This window comes from Talpa occidentalis, unplaced genomic scaffold (genome assembly GCF_014898055.3).
Source record: "Talpa occidentalis isolate TD23 unplaced genomic scaffold, MPIMG_talOcc4v2.1 talOcc4.8, whole genome shotgun sequence".
NCBI lineage: Eukaryota > Metazoa > Chordata > Mammalia > Eulipotyphla > Talpidae > Talpa > Talpa occidentalis.
Genome location: NW_023605194.1, coordinates 18,506,973 through 18,523,787, shown reverse-complemented (window position 1 = coordinate 18,523,787; position 16,815 = coordinate 18,506,973). Strand labels below are relative to the sequence as shown.

At 51.9% G+C, this 16,815-nt stretch overlaps 1 protein-coding gene across 1 annotated transcript in view; it reads left to right on the top strand.

The window, feature by feature from the left end:
* The first annotated feature begins 6,465 nt into the window (after positions 1 to 6,465).
* Positions 6,466 to 16,815, top strand: part of NEURL1 (neuralized E3 ubiquitin protein ligase 1) — a 58,231-nt gene continuing 47,881 nt past the window's right edge. The window contains exon 1 of the mRNA XM_037496443.2: positions 6,466 to 6,948. Coding sequence (XP_037352340.1) covers positions 6,864 to 6,948 — 85 coding nt within the window. The 5' untranslated portion in view covers positions 6,466 to 6,863. The remainder of the gene's footprint in view (positions 6,949 to 16,815) is intronic.

The following is a 16,815-nucleotide window of genomic DNA, read 5'->3' as shown; positions in this document are numbered from 1 at the left end:
GGGCAATGCCTGGCCACACAGGGAGGGGTGACCCTGGAGTCCAAGGGAGCTCCTTCTTCTCTTTCAAGGGCTTGAAGGGTTGAGGAGGCAGAGTGCAGTCCCAGCCCAGCCTGCCCTGATCCAGTCGAGGACTTAAGGCAGAGGCAGGTTCCCCTGCTCGGCCAACCCACTGTAGTCCAGTGTCCCTCCTCTCCGGGGAGTGAGTCACTGCTCTGTGACCAGCCACCCCAGAGCACCTCTAGGCAAATGCACCCTGCCCTGTCCCTCCACCCTCCTTCTTTCTCCTGGGTTTGGCCAGAGACCTGACAACTGGTGGGGCTTCCTGCAGGAGCAGGCAAATTCTGGCTACTGTAAAGCAAAGATGCTGATGTAACCAAATTATATTTTCTTTTTACAATATTCTTATATTTTCTGATTTTGGTAAAAAACACGACTGGACTCTGCAGAGTGCAGGGAGGTTTCATCCTGAATTTCATGCTAGGAGTCAGGAGGGTGCCTTACTCTGCCTTTCTGGAAGAGAAGACCTTTGGGGAGAGTTTATTTTTTTATTTTTAAAGATTTATTTATTTATGTATACAAAAATTGGGGTGTAGTCCATAGGTGCCAGGGGTGAGAGGATTCATCAGAAACAGAGTGGGGAACAGAAGAGGCAGATTGACTGAAATGCACTTTTGAGGGGAGCAGCAGGTGAGACAGGAGAGGTCTGCTGTGCCATGAGGATTAAGTCAGACAGCTTAATCCTGCAGACAGCTTCATAGGTTGCGTCTTAATCCCTTGCATCACCAGGGAGGCCCCCTTTGGGAAGAGTTTCAACTGTTGCAGCATTTGTTGGTGCAGAGGGTAGACATCTTAGTGACTAAAGAGTAGGGCTAATTTCCTCACGGACATAAATTCCCTTTAACTCAAAGTCACTAAGGGGAGCTGTAAGAATATATTTATTCATCCTGAATTTATTCATCCTGTAAGAATATATTCATCCTGAATTCATCCACCACCATCACCACGTAACCCCCGCCCCAGAAGAAAGCTCCTGTATTGAAAGAGGAAAAGCAACCTGTAAACATTTTTTAAAGTGCTTGATGTGCATCAGGGCAGCGCCAAGTTTGCCAATAGGGGACGCTGGTGGAGTTCTAGCGCCGCCCAGTGGCGACTTGAGAGCGCACTTGAGATGGAGGGAGAGTTGGTGGGACCTAGGGAAGCTCATGCTCACAGAGGAAACTTTCCACTAGCTGCCCTCCTGGGAGGAGAGGACCCCCTGAGGCGCCTTTAGGTGAAGGTCGAAACAAGTGAAAACCTCTGGGACTTCTCTTGGGAGAGGTGGATAGAAGCCAGAAATTACACGGCCAGCAGCAGTGGGGCCATGTCTGCTTCCTCTCCAGGTGTGGGGAGATTATTTGAAGGCATTGAAGGTCATGGGTTATTGAAGGCCGTGGGTTATTGAAGGCCGTGGGTTTTTGAAGCCATGCCTCCGACTCTTGTTTCTCTTTCAGCTTTTGCCATGAGTTTCACACTTTTATGTAGCCGCATTTATCATGCTTTTCCTTTGTGCATCTCTGGCCTTTGTAAACTTCTTGGGAAGATTTTCCTACCAAGTAAATGTCATTTGAAACATCTATGGGAGAAAAGGGACTTGAAGGTCTTACCTTGAGCATTTTTTTTTTCAGTTCAGTTTTGCTATTTTAAATGGAGTCCATTCTCATTAGCGCCCATGTGCTCCCCGGCTAACTTCCAGAGAGTGGAGCCAAAGCTCCCGGGAGACTCGCAGGCAGGAGGGGCTGGCTGGGAAGCCCAGCATCTTCCTCTGCCCAGCCCTTGAAGGGGAGACACAGTATTGCAGGGATTAGAGCAGACGCGGGAGGGCTGGTACCTCAGTGCTTGCTTATCTGCTCCAGGCAGGTATCTTAGCTTTTTTATGTCTTGGGGTTTTCATTTGTAAAATGGGGGTACTGCTGCTGCTGCTGGTCACCTACCTCACAAGGATGTTACCAGGCTTAAATGAACTTGTACAGATGAAGTGCTTAAACCAGGACCTGGGACATATGGCTACGGGCTGGTAAACATCACCTGTCATTATCGTCTGACCGAGTGGTCCTGAGATGGGTTAGGAATACAGGACTCCCTCAAAGTCTTCTAGATGGTGCTATACACTCTCCTTTTTTGGGTTTTGGGCATTTTCCTTTCTGCTCCTTGAGGAGACCTCCACCTGTTCTCTCAGAGGCAAGCTTGGGCCTGCTTGGCCTCAGGCCTGGATTTTGTCCATGGGCACTCTGAACCCAGATGTTAGGCCTATAGACTTTCTAAGGGTCTGCTTAGTACTAGGGCAAACAAACCCTTACTGGCTCCAAATTATGAATGGAAAACTTCAAAATCAAACTTAAGAAATATTTATTTGAGTGCATGCAATACTTAACGTTGTGTCAACTTCATTAATCTTAAGTGTAGACACATAAAGACTTCATTACATTCAAAAACAATTGTAGATTTTTCCAATTGGGTATGAAATCCAACCCATGCATGATTGCTTAGAAATAAAATCCATTGTAGTTTTAATGAGTTCCTCATAGTCAAATGATTCCAAAAGCCACATTTATAAAGCTCCTTTCTAAATGCTTAAGGCAGGAACATTATGTTTAATGGGGGATGTGACATATTTTAATATCCTTGAACTGATAAAGTTGGGCTCCAAAGATGAATCTGGGAATCTATGAAGATCTCACAATTGTTCCTGGACCCAGGGGTCACCTCCCAGAGGGCAATCGGTCTGTAGAACAGAGGAAGGGGGTGGGGACCCCTCCCCGCATAACTGCCTCCTGCTCTACCTTCCAATGTGACTAGCCCTGTTTTGGTGGCAGCCCATGCTGGGGCCTGGGAGGTGTCCAGCGCCCCCTGGGAAAGCCTGTAGATATTCTTTAACCATCATTCTCTCCAGTGATACATGTGTCCATACGGGGCAGTTTCCCAAAGGGTGATCAATTAATGACTTGCATCATATTTTACAGCACCAGGCTCTCTTGGGGCAGGGCCTGGGAATCTGCATTTTAGCGATATGTCTCCCCTGATTCTGATGCATGCTAAGTTTGAGAATCATTAGTCTAGAGTGTGTGTGCACCCCAAAAGGACAAGGTGATCCTTTAAAAAAATAACAGACTCTGTTTTAGAGTAATTTTAGGTTCACAGTAAAACTGATGGAAGGTACGAAGATTTCTTCCCTCCCCCTACGTACAGTCTCCCCCATTATTAATACACCCTATCTGAGTGGTGTGTTATCAACATGGAAGACTCTTCAAGAACTGATCTGGGAGGTGTGCAGAACGAGAAAGAAGGGGAAGAGAGAGATGGACAAGCAGGAAGAGTCGGGACAAGGAATAAAAAGCAGAGACAAGCAGAGACACACCAGGGGGCCTCTCTGGTGGCTCAAGGTATTAAGTCTCAGCACTAAGAAGCTATTGGGTGGCGCAGCAGACCTCTCCTGCCTGGCCCGCTGCTCCCCTCAGCAGTGTGTTTCAGCAGATCTGCCTGTTCTGTACCCCACTCTGTCTCTGATGAATTCTCTCACCCCCACACCTCTGGCCTGTACCCCAGCTCTTGTATGCATAAATAAACAAATCCTTAAAAAAAAAAAAAGAGCAGAGCCCTAACCAGGAAAGTGTGGAGGGTGGATAGAAGCAGAGAAGGACAAAGAAGTGGGGAGAAAGACTAAATGAGGGAGAGAAGAGGGGCAGAGTGAAGAGGAGGGAGAAAAATGAGGGAGGGGGAGGGGTAAGGAGCTGGGTCCCTGCCAGGCGTCCCCTCTTTCCCTGCCACGGTGGTTTGAGCTCTCAGCTCACCCACACAGGCACACATGAGGACACACATGCACGCACGTGTGCACTGCCACCCACCTCTTTGGGCACTGCCTTCAGAACCTTCACTGCTGGGGAGGCAGGGTTGCCACGGTGATAGGTGCTGAAGCACCACCTTAGGGGTATTAATAGCTTCCACTGAAGTCACCAAAACGGTGACTTCATCCAGCTCCAGTCTCCTTGGCAGGTTTCCTTCCTTCTTCGAGAATGGGGCTGGGAAGGGCCCTCAGGACTACATAGGCCACTTCTCCGCCTCCTGGCGGTAGCCTTGGTGAAGGAATGCTTAATGGCCTTGGAGATTCTGCCAAGCACCCAGGGGGGAGAAGGACGCTGGAGTTCTTGACAGTGGGGTTCTCTCCTGCATACAGAGCTCCCCAGAGGGCTGGAGCAAGGCTACGGAGGTAGCCTAGGGTGCAAAGTTCCAGGGGTGCTCACTCTTAGCCTTGAGCACATGCAGGGTTAAGAGTGAGTGTCTCCTTGCATTTCATGCCAGGGACACCTAGCTTGCCTTGCCCTGATCTGCCGCCGTCTATACTCAGGTTCCCTTACCCTGGGAAGGAAGGGCTACAATTTGCAGATCTTACCAAGGGCCACACTCCTGAGAAATGAGTCTTGTCCCTACAGAGTTTGCAGGTGCATTCTGATCCCAGCAGCAGCACCAGTGACCCCATACCAGCAGATTTTAGGGGTATGTGAGTATGTGTGTAAGTGTGTGCACTCGCGTGGCAGGGAGTATGTGAGATAGCGTAGAGGTGTAGGTGCAAACGTGTGTGCACGGCCATTCAGAGTCCATGGATTTCTGATGCATGAGTCATCAGTTCGGTGTGAGCCTCAGGAAGATATGCCCACAAATAAGTCAGCACCCCTGACCTTCCATGTCCATTCTGCAGCTGACCAGGCATGTGATCCTGGGCATCTAAAAGGATGGAGCTGGCGGTGGGGGCTGTCTTTGCCTCCAGACCCCAGGGAGCAGCTGTCACAGATATTTCTAGCTTGCCTGGAGTCCCAGACATTTAAGGATATGATGCCTGGAATGGGGTGGGGTGGTGGCAGGGAAAGGAAATAAAGGGCCACACTGAGGCTTTACTCCCAGGAATCCTAGTGGACTTCTGCTGTCAGCAGAAGGATTCATCCATTCTTCAAGCAGTCGTTGGTAGTCTGTCATGTGGCAGGAGCTCTCCTTGGACCAGAGACATCATAATGGGTGGAGCTGATCTGCTCTCTCCCCTCACAGAGTTTACATTCTAGTGGGGAAGGCAGAACACAAACAAGGGAAACCTCACTTTCAAACTAATTCCAGCAAATAAAATGGAATAATGGCATGGAAAGTGACTAGTGGGGTGGGGGCTCTTTTGTTGGGGTGGACGACATAGGAGGTCTGGAGGTGACACATGAACTGTGCCTGAATAATGAGGAGCCATCATATGGTGCCTTAAGGGAAGAACCTTCCATGAGGGCAGGGAGGACATGCCTGTTGCCAGCCCACGTTCTTGCTGGGCTCTGGGTCAGAGCTGCTGAAGCCTGTCAGGGAGTGAGAGGTGACAAGAGGGGCAGGAGGGCAGATTTTCTCTGGAAAGGAGGAGGCAGCTTGGTCCAGGTACTCCTGATGGTCAAGAGGAGGATGTGCCCAGGTCTAGAGGGGAGGAGAATGGGTCTCTTTTCCTTCCTGCAGGCTTCCTGGAAGCTGTGTTGAGCTACATGATGGAAGAGACATGTGAACAGGGGACTTGCTGAAGCCCCCTCCTCCAGGAAGCCTTCCTTGCTAGAGAGGGCAAAGGTCCTCTGGGCTGACAGAACCACTCAGTTCTGACTTGGATGACTTGCTTGGAAGATCTATTCCCCCAGCTGGGCCAGCCAGCCTGTCTTTTGGGTGGAATCTGTATTCACCCAAAGACTCCCCCGCCCCTCCCTGCTGCCCCCCACTGCTCTGTAGGGCGTGTCCAGTGACTGGACAGCCTGGGTTCCTGCCCAGCACCCCTTCAGATCTGACCGAGTGCGAAAGGTCAAGCACTGGGGATCCTAATCTCATTTCATTTACTCAGTCTTCCATTCCCTCATTTCCCCCTTTCTCGTGTCGGACATTTAACTGGGGGATGGAAATCGTGAATTAAGTTACCGCGTTCTGCTCCCGGCCCCCAATGCGCTCAACTTTCTCGCTCTTCTGCTTCTCTTGGTTTGAAGACCAAGTTCCAGAGCCCGTGAGCGGCATAAACCCGACCTCTGGGGTCCCACCCTCTCCCAGCTCTCTCTCCCCGCCTGGGTCGCCCTCCAGCCCTGGGCGGAGAACCTGGGGCCGCCGAGCTGCCCCGCGCGCCGGGCCACATCTGGGCGCGCGCGTGTCACTAAGACGCTCATTCACGGGCGCAGCTGTCTCCATGACAACCGAAGCCGGGGGCTCCCGGAGACGCCGGGGCCGGGGCCGGGGCGGGGGCGGGAGGGGCGGGAGTCGGGGGACACCGAGCGCGGCGCGAGCGCCCCGTCCGGCCCGCGCTCCGGGCCCCGCGTGCCACCCCGCCGGCGGGAGGGCGCCACGCACGTCGCCGCGCGGCCGTCCCCGCGGGCGGGGACCGAGCCTGAGGCCGAGCCGCGGAGCCGCCGGGCAGGCCCAGCCGCGCAGCGCCCGCGCCGGGAGTCCTGGCCCCATGGCCCGGGGGGCGCGCGCCGGAGCCACCGCGCCGCCCACCCCCGGCCCGCACCCTAGCGCCGGCCCGAGCAGCAGGGGAGCCCCGGGCGCCGCGGGCCCGGACTCCGGGGCCCGCCCGCGGCCCCCGGCCCCGCCGCGGGGAATGGGAGGCAGGTAGCGGCTCGCGCGAGGACCCCCTGGCGGGCTGGACCGGCCAAGGACCGCGCCGCCCCGAGACCCGGAGGAGAGGAGCGGCCCGCCCGCCCCCCGCGGCCGCTCCCCCAGGGCCCTCCCCCGGCGGCGCGCTCCCGCGCGGGCACACACTCGCACGCCGTGCCTCCTCCTCCGCCCGGCCTCGCCAGCCCCCGCCGGCGCCCAAGCCCCCGGGGCCGGATGCCATGGGTAACAACTTCTCCAGCATCCCCTCTCTACCCCGAGGAAACCCGAGCCGGGCGCCGCGGGGCCACCCCCCAAACCTCAAAGGTAAGACTCGGCCGGGCCGGGGTGCAGGTGGAGGGCCCGGGAGAGAGGCGAGATGAGACTGGGGAGACCGGCAGGGCCACCTGTTGTGCGTATTTGGAGACACGACTTGCACATCTGGCCTTGGAGGTGGGCCGGGGGCGGGAGCTGCCGGTAGAGATGGTGAAAACCCGCGAGGATGGCCTTCTGTGGGGTCTGCGCAGTTCTTCCTGCCGGCCCCGGAACGTCACTAGAGTCCCCACAGGCCATGGAGCGAGGTGAGCACGCAGGGGTGAGGACGGGCCTTTGCTGGCGGCGAGGGGAAGTGTGACCCGATGCTCAGGCCAGTCAGCTGTGCTTCTCGGAGGAGGTACCACGTCTCCCTTTTCATCCGCCCAGGGCTGGAGAGGTCCCACTGGAAGCACTAGTTGCTTTTGCAGTTGCAGAGTCTTACAAATCCAATACTGACTTACAGCAGCTGGACGAAGGACGAAGGACTGGGGCCCCTGAGGGCCGCTGAAATTGTTGACTCTTTGCATCTACTGAATTAGGAAGGTTTCTAGTTCCGGCAAAGGTCAGATGTCCACTTGGTCAGATGTCCATCTGATCCTAGAAAGGAGGGCAGGCAGCCTTGAAACAGAGGGACCTTTGCCAGGTCTTTGATAAGTTCCCTGACCCAGCACCCTTGGTGAGGCCTTGTTCTGACCCTGCAGCTTCTTTTGGGAGAAACAGCTGGGTCTTCTTAGACCCTCAGACTCCAGTGATTCTGTTCCAGAAGCTGCTGCTTTTTCATCAACCTCAGAACCAGCCAGCACTGTCCTGGGCATTTGAATGGCTAAGAGCTAGGGAGCGCAGCCTGGGCTTTCACAAAGAACAAGGTGCTTCTTTAGACCCTGGTATTAAGATGGATAATAGCAAAACCCTTTGACAAAACATTGAAATTTACAAAGAGTTTTCACAAACACCTTTTCATGTGAGAAAGGAGTGTGCTTTCGGTCATCAGCATTGCCCATCACACCCATTTTGGTTGAGGACAACCAGTGCTTGTTTAGGTTCCCAGAGTCAGTGAGAAGCAGAGTTAGGCTGCAACCTCTGTCTTCTGACTCGGCATGCTGTCCTCTCTTTCACTGGACAGTGAATCTTCAAGACTGGGGGAGAGGAGGCGAGACAGGACCACCGTCCTGCGTTCTGACTCCAACTCTTAGAACTTTGGCTCTCACTCAGCTCAGGAAAATCAATGGGTTTGTTGTGTTTTCCTGGAAATTAATATGGTGGTACATGTCAAGATCCTTATAAATTATACTTCCTGGCTTTATAATTCCACCTGGAGGAATTGGTCCCAAGGAAACAGAGATGTAGGTAAATACTTATGTGCTCGGCTTGCATGTTCATGGCAGTGCTTTCTAGCGCTAGGAAAACAATCTCAGTGCCCAGAAATCACGAGAGATCCTCTTTAAAATTGTATCTTTCAGTATTTGAGGACTTGGGAAATGCTCACAGCATGATGACAGCTGAAAAAAAAATGATATAAAGCTATATAGACAATGATCATAATTTTGTTAAAAAGAAATGATATGAAAAACAAACACAAACAAACAAACAAAAATCCCAAACCTAAATAACTTTGGAAAAAAATTTCCAAAAGGTTAATAATGATTTCCTCTGGGTAATGGGGCCACACAAGATTTTTCTTTTCTTTTTTATATTTTGCACTTTCCTAACATTTCTACCATAAGCAAGTGTTATTTTTTATAGTGAGCAATAAATGGTGAGAATGAGCATGTATCAACACTGCTTCTGAGTGCTGGGAATGATTCCTAAATGGTGGAGGGACCTCTGGACATCGTCTAGTTCAACCTCTTCCCTCATAAGTGAGCAGAAAAAAGGAAAGTGATGGAAATTTGCCCAGTTACTCGGTGGGTCTGTCAGGGGGAGGTGGCAAAGTCAGACGGAGCTCTTTAGGGACATGGGTTAGCTGGGCCAATGAGTCGACTTGGCCCCTTAATACTGAGAAAGTTCCCCTTGAGAAGACCCCATTCCATCCTTGGCCCTAGGGAAACCCACCTCTATTTATCTAAAGTTTGGGACTGTGGGGATGTGAGTTCCCTGAGGCTGGGGTCTTCGCAAGCAGGCAGGAGTGTGTCTGAGAATGGGACCCCTGCCCCATTCTAGCCTCCTTTCCAGCCTGACTCCCCACTTGCACAGCCTGGGAAAGCCCCCTTATGCTGCCTGCCCCCCTGGTTTGCAAGGATCAAGTCTTCTGTGGGAGTAAGCGGGTAGAACAGTCTCCCTTCTTCTGCCCAGCTTTCCGGCACGGTTTACCAGAAGCCCTTCTCCCCTGCCTCCACTCTCACACCTGCTGGAGGTGCACAGAAGTTAGATTCTGCTCCTTCTGACCCTGGGATGATGGATAGCGCATGCCCGTGAAGGTCACCGGTGGGTGCCCTCTGTCTTTCGCCCACGGCCTGCTGATCCTTGTCCTCGGCCTGAATTCTCCCCACCCTGAGAGTCATCAACTTTATTCTATAATTGTTTGGTGTCCACTCCAAATTCCTTCCTAACTGTGCCAGGACTGCCTAGGAGCCTTCTCTCATGTAGAATGGTCTTCCAGAACTCTATTCCGATTGTATTGGTGTTGCCCTTCCTATGGCTGGGATTTATGACTGTCTGCCCAGAGTTCTACTGGGACTGCTTCTGTGCTCACCCAGAAATCAGCATAGAAGTGTTCACCCAGAAATTTGCTGGGAGCAGGGGACTCTTGATTTTTTCCCTCTCCTTCTGTAATTGCATTCTCAATTGATTTCTCACTGCTTTAATGAAAACAACTGAAAGGAATCTGGTGTAACAGGAACCCCGGGACTGATTAGGATGCTGAGATTGGACTGGCTGACATGAAATGAGGCTTGTCTCTCACCTGTTGGGTAGTAGACTTTGGTCCTTTTCCTGGAGACATGCCGACCTCACTCTGCTGCTGTGATCCTCCCGGGGTCTGAACAGTGCTGGTCTGGGAGTGCTGGGGTGGGGTGGGGGGCATCTGTGGGTAGGTCTGGCCGTTACTGAGGAGCTGCTCTGTGCCTGGTTCAGACAGGGCTCTGGCATCCCTGAGCATCCACGGGCTGAAGACCTACTTGGAAAAGCAGGACTGGGGGAGGGAAGGGGATCACACGATTGTCTGGGCTAAAACCCCGCGTGTGGGGGCAGAGGTCAGAAAAGGGGGCTCAAGGGAGGATTTAAGCTGGACCTGGAGGGAACTGCAGGAAGTAGCGGGTGGTGGCAAAAGGAGCAGTGGGAGTCCTAGGGTGTGTGTGGGGAGGGCGGGGGAAGGAGTAGACAGCACAGGTTTGGGAATGGAGCAGGTAAGCATATGTATAGATTCTTAATGATGGGGGGGAACTGGGCGCAGGGTTCATGCTTCATGGGGGCAAGTATAGAGACTAGACTGTCCTCTGTCCTCAGCTCTTTCTGAGCGTCTGCCTGCTTGGTGTTAAGTGTTGAGGGAAAAGTAACTAGGAAGCTTTGGGGGCAGGTTACTCAACCCCTGTGCTCACCCATCAGTGGGGGTTGGGAGGGCCATCCCCCATCCATTTTTTTATTGTTATAAAATGTACATAATATAAAATTCACCATTTTAAAGCAAACAATTCAGTGGTGTTTATACATTCACAATGTTGCACAACCACCACGTAATCTAGTTCCAGAACATTTCCATCAACCCAAAAAAGGAAAGCCCATCCCCATTAAGCAGTCCCTCCTTATAAAACCCCTGGCAAGCACTCATCTACTTTCTGTCTCTATGATTTGCCTTTTCTGGACATTTCATATCAATGGAATCATACTGTAGTTGTCCTTTTGTTTCTGGCTTCTTTCACTCACTATACTGTCTTTAAGGAGGTATCTTTGTTCCTTTTTGTGGCTGAATACTATTCCACTGTATAGCCATGCCACAGTTTGATTATCCACTTGTCAGGTGATGGGTATTTGGCTTGTTTCTGCCTTTTGCTAATTGTTAATTTTGCCGTTACGAAGGTTTGTGTATTTTCGTTTGAATATCCATTTTCAGTTCCTTGGGGTGTATACCCAGGAGTGAACCTTCCATCTTTTAAAAATTGGTGCTTTTAAATAGGATGTTTCACTACAGATGCTCTGTCCCTTTCAGCTCTGGTGGGTGTGAAGCCAGCCAGACCCCTGCTGTTTTCAGTCTCTTCTATGAGGGCTGAGGCTTAAGGTCAGACATGGAGGTGCTTCTAAGGTCAACTGAGGGGTCTTGGTCTTGATTCTTTGAGGTGGGCAGCATGAGCCACAGCACTTGTCTGCAGATGCTGAGCTTCCTTGTTGTGTTGGGTGGGGGTGGGGCTGACTCCGCTTGGGAGGAGGCCGTAGTCTTTTCCCAGCCTTCACATTCTTGCTACGACTTTCCTGACCTGGGTCCTCATCCCAGATACTGTAGTAGCTGGATTTTCACACGGCCAGTCTGCCCCTGGTGCTGTTTGTGGTGCTGCTAGGGCAGTGCTCTGAACACACACGTTTCCTCATGCCCATCGCCTAACTGCCTTCAGGGCTGTGACCCGCAGAGACGGCCATCATCGGACATTCAAGGCCTCCGCACTCTGGCCACCCACAGATATCACCACAGCTCTGTCTGGGCTCCTTCCTTGGTTGTCATGACGCTTACCAGGTGGGTGAGCTCACCCAGCAGTCCCGACCAGCGATGCAGCAGACGGACCTCAGAAGGGAGGTGGAGGTACCTGCTGGTCTCCTCTGCCAGCCCAAGGCTTCAGAGAAGGGGCGCTCAGGCAGCTCCCATGATGGGTTCATGCTTCAAGGAGGCAAATGTCCTGAGCACCCATCTTGCGTGCTTGATGGACGTGAACTCGGTCTGACCTTTGAACGCTGATTAATCATAACAATATTATTTATAATAGCCACCATGTGTTAGTGCATTACTGTGTGCCAAGTATTTCCATTTCTATTAATATTCCTCTGACAATCTTCTGAGGGAAGTATCCTTGTCACCATTTTAGAGCTGGGGAAAGAAAGGCTCAGAGCAGTTAAGGACTCATCCCAGACCTCACTGATGGTGCTGGGGTGTAATCCCAGGTTTCTCTTACTTTAGAGTTCATTGCTGTGAGCGTTCTGCCATTCTATTCCATCAATTCAGTCTTGGGGTTCTATCTTTCCCTATGGGAAAGAAACTGGGGAGCAATCGCCTAGTGTCTGGACAAAACCCCAGAAGATGAGAAAGGAGGACCCTGGGGTTCTAGATGTTCCTCCCCAGCCACACGCAGGGTTTGTGACTGTGTCGATCCAACAGCTGCTCATCAGACATTTTCTAGGGGTCTGGTTTGGGTCACGCTTTCTCAAAGTGAGGTTTTTCTGCTTCCTGCATTAGTGTCAGCTGGAAGTATGTCTAAAATGCAGGTGCTGGTCTCCAAGCCAGACCCTCTGATGCACACTCTTGGGGGTGGGACCCCCAAACCTGCTTGTTGAACAGGATGCCCAGAGGATTCTGATTTACCCCAAGGTCCGGGCTGTCAAAGCTGTGGATCCGCAGAACAGTCCCACTCAGATGCTCATGGGTTGACGAGATCAGTCTCCTCAGAGGAGAGGAGCCTGGAGTTGACTGGAGAAGATCTGGGCAGGACCTGCAGGGCATGCTGGTGAGGGCGCAGCGGCAAAGGCACAGGAGCAGGAAAACGCAAGCTGTGTGTAGGGGCAATGAGCGATCCCCCCTGCCTGGGGTGCGGGGAACCGCCATCAGGGGATAATCAATTTTTGAAGGTGGGCCAGGGCCAGCTCTTGCAGGGCTTCGGGTGTCAGTATGAGCAGCTTCGACTTTACCCTCTAGGCAGTGGGGGCCGTGGAGCTTCTGAGCAGGGGAGTGTGCTGATTTCATTTAAATAGCAGCAGATCAGGTGGTGGGGTAGGGGGAGGGAATGAAACATCTCACGCTGCTGGTAGGTTAATGGCAGTTGCAGGGTTTCTGTCCTAGGCCAAGCCAAAAGGGCTGGGTGAGACAGGCAAGCCGATGACCTCGCCTAGATTTCCCTTGGGTGAATCCCAAGGGAAAGCATTTCCGACCAGTGACTCACCAGGAAAAAAAATTTAAAAGTTTAAAAAAGTTCCGAGCCTGGACACATGCTGGGTAACTTCGTGTGCACTAATGCATTTACTCTCCCAGTAAATGTGAGACAGGTGTTAGTATTCCCATTTTAGAGGTGAGAAAATTGAGACGAATAAATGTTAAGGACACTTTCCAGAAATACTGACCTAGGAAACAGCAGAACTGGGTTTCTACCTAGGACACCTAAGCCCCCAAGGGAAAAAATTAGTTTTGAGGGGAATTTCTACACATTGGGGTTTTCTCATCCCTGACTCTGGATGGCATGTGCCCATTTCCAAGGTCAGCACAGTAAGTTGCAGCCATTGACTCTCAATCATAGAGCCCAAGAGGGAGGTAGGGTGGACAACAGTGGTAACAAGAGGAGCAAGAGGGGGAAGCTGGAGGGCAGGTGCTGGGCACTGCCCGGGGGTGCCAGGCCTGCCTCCACTCTGCTATGCCAGCTGCCTGGGCCCATTTCCTGTTGGTCTGCACAGTCAGGGGCTAGAGGCTGAGGGGCTGCTTCTCACTGAGCTGGTTGCTTTGGCAACCTTGGGCAGGATGCAAGTGGTCTCCTTGGTAACGCCTGGGAAACCTGCCTGCAGGGATGGAGGGAAGTGGACTGGCCAGCGGTCAGACGGGTGGCACAAGCAGATCTGGGTTGGGTCCCTGAGATCACAGCCCTGTGAGGAGGGCCAGGCAGATGGGGTAGCCTGGACTGCCTGTTGGCTATTCCCCAGCAAGTCAGAGTCCAGAGGCCCTTTGTGGTCCCAGGGCCTGCTGGAGAGACCAAAGGTGTTAATGGGCCTGCCTGGGAGGTAGGAGGAGATAGAGAGGGGGTGGAAGGGGAGAGAATATAGCTTCTGGATGACAGATCTAGCTCCAGGATTTATTAAAAGATGCTTATCAGAGGTCATTACCCGGATCCTGCTGCTTCTGGAATGAGCAGGTGCTGACGCCATTGGGGGCTGGGCAGAGAAAGGGAAGGGCCAGGAGAGGAGGCGGAGGGAGTAGACCAGTCACTGGGAGGCAGGTGGGAGGCTGCTCTTGGCTTTCTCTCTGCTGAGCTGCAGCTCTAGAGGGAGGGAGGGCTCTGTGCTGGGCTCTGAAACTCTCCCAGGGTGAGAGTTGGCGTCCCTGGGATGCTGTGAAGGAAAGGGCTCATTCTGTTATTTAGCAAATGCATCCTGAGCGTTGGTGATGGGCCAGGCGCTCGCCTAGACAGGAGGATACAGCGGCACACAGAACAGATGAGGGTTGCGCCCTGGAGCTTCCCCTGGGCGGGGGAGGCAGATGGGAACAAAGATGACAAACAAATGAATGACAATGAAGAAAAAGTGACTCAGAAAATGGTAATATGGCTACCATGCCTGTGCTAGAGCCCTTTACACATGTTATCTTTTAAACAGAGTCCTAGAAAGGTTCAGTAACTTGCCCAAGGTCACGCTGCTACTATGAGCTAGCACTCTATCCTAGATGGCTCTCTGAGGCTAGCACTCTTGTTGTTTTTTTAAATGAACTTTTAATTTTAGAACAATTTTTAGATTTACAGAAGTTTTGCAAAACACTATAGAGTCTTTCTATAAGGTCTATACCCGTCCCCCCATTATTACCAGCTTACATCAGTGCTGCACATTTGTGACAATTAGTGAACCATCCCCGATCCATTGTTATTAACTAATGTCCATACTTTATTCAGATTTCCTCAGTATTCCCTAATGCTTCTTTTTTTTGTGCCAGGATACTACTTTTTATTTCTAGTCACCACATTATATATGCTTGTTATGTTTTTCTAGGCTCCTCTTGGTTGCAACAGTTCTCACACTTTCCTTGGTTTTGATGACCTTGACAGTTTTGAGCGCACTGAACACTGTCCCTCTATTGGCATTTGGCTGATGCTCTTCTCATGATTAGCTGTGGCTATAGGTTTTGCAGAGAAAGACCACAGAGGTGAAGCATCATTTGTCATCCTGCTTTATCAGCGGCGCATGCTAATTAACCCAGCTCTCACTGTGGATGTTGACCTTGATCACTTGGCTGAACTAGTGCTTGTCAGTTTTCTCTGTTGTAGAGTTACAGTACATTTTTCCTCCCCTTCCCTTATTGCAAGAAAGTTCCTATGCGCAGCATGCATTTAAGGGTGGGGAGTTATGCCCCAACTTCTTGAGGATGGAGGACCCACTACTTTAACTGCTCTGCTCAACTGTTTCTTTAGTCACATAGCCAAGCACTTACACTTGGGGAAGGACTGTAAGAGCGAAGACTAGGGAGCTTCATGAGGGAACTTGACCTGGGGGGTGTGAGAAAGTTGACTCCATGTTGCTAGAAACGGTGCTCCTGGCATGTAGGATGTGGGGCTAGTCCGGAGTGTGTGTCTAAGTAGGGTAGGGGTGTCCCTGGGAGGAGGAGAGGAGACACTTTATCCTGATAGCAGTGGAGTGAAACTACAAGGATGTTCCAGTTGATTCATTTCAAGTGAGTGCCCCCTCTATCTGGGGCATGTTCCTGGTTATGGAGAGCTTGGCCTGGTTCTGCCTTCAAAGTGCTCATGGCCCAGCCTCAGCCAATTCAGACACTAATCCACAGTGGCAGAAGGGTCAGGGGCCATTCTTATCCATGCCTGCTTTCTTTTCCTTTCCTTTCCCTGACCTTCCCAACAGAGGCTCCCTTGGATACATTCTTCCAAGAGGCCCTGACCAGGTGGTCAGTCGTGCACATGTATCTGGTAGAAGCACTGGTGACTACTGCCTTCAAATATCAGATCCAAACATGCCATAGAGATCGTTTAGTCCTATTCCTTTCTCAGTCCAGGCCTGGGGTTCTCAACCCTAGACAGGGGAAGTGGCTTGTCCAAGTTCATGAAACTTGATTGGACCAGGTAGTAATGAGGACTCTAGGAGCTGACCTTACAGGAGGATGCTCCCAGGAGCTCACAGAAGCGGACTTTAGAGGGACAACAGAGGGGGCACAGGTGCTCACCCTAATGGTGACATGCCAGCCTGCCTGCTTGGAGTGTGCTGTCCCTGGGGAGCTAGTGAAGGGCTTCTTACTAGAGTGACAAGATCACTTAGATGTCATTGAAAGTTCTCGGCAAGAGAGGGGCCAGGTAGGAGGCTGCTGCTGTCCATAGGAGGAGCAGGGATCTGCTAGGTTGATTTGGGAGCTGCTTCAGATGGTTGACTTGAAGCCTGGAGATGGAGCTGTTGAGGAGCTGTTGCACTGCCGTGTGTCTGAGGGTTCTGACTTCCGGGAGAGTGGTCAGTGAGGCAACCACCTGGTTTGGCACAGAAAAGCTGAGAGGGTGGAACTTTGGGGGCAGGTATGCTGATGTGGGTGTTCTATTGAGGGTTGTTTCCTGCCCAAGAGCCCAGAGGAGGGACAGGTGAGCGGGACTGGCTGGCCCTGAGCTCTTGGCTCTCTCTCTCTCTGCTCCCTGGGACACCATCAATTATTAATATCCCCTTTGCCTGTCACAGGTGGCTCCCAGGAGGGCAGGGACGGGCCCTGGAACCTGTGGTGCAATGTATACCTGGTTCCTGCTGGCTCCTGAGCCAGAGGCATTCAGTATATACCTGGCCTGGCTTTCTCTCAGGTGGCTGCCCCCTCCCCTGGGTGCCAGTTCCCCATGCATAACACATGAACCATGAAGGGCGGCCATAAATCAGCCTGGACAGGCTAGGGCTGCTCTGGTTTTCCCAGAGTTGAGCTCAAACCCCCAGTTCCTCATGCTGGGGCTCAGTACTTATTAAATTATTTAACTGTCAAGGGATGATGTGTAGTAAAACAGGACATGG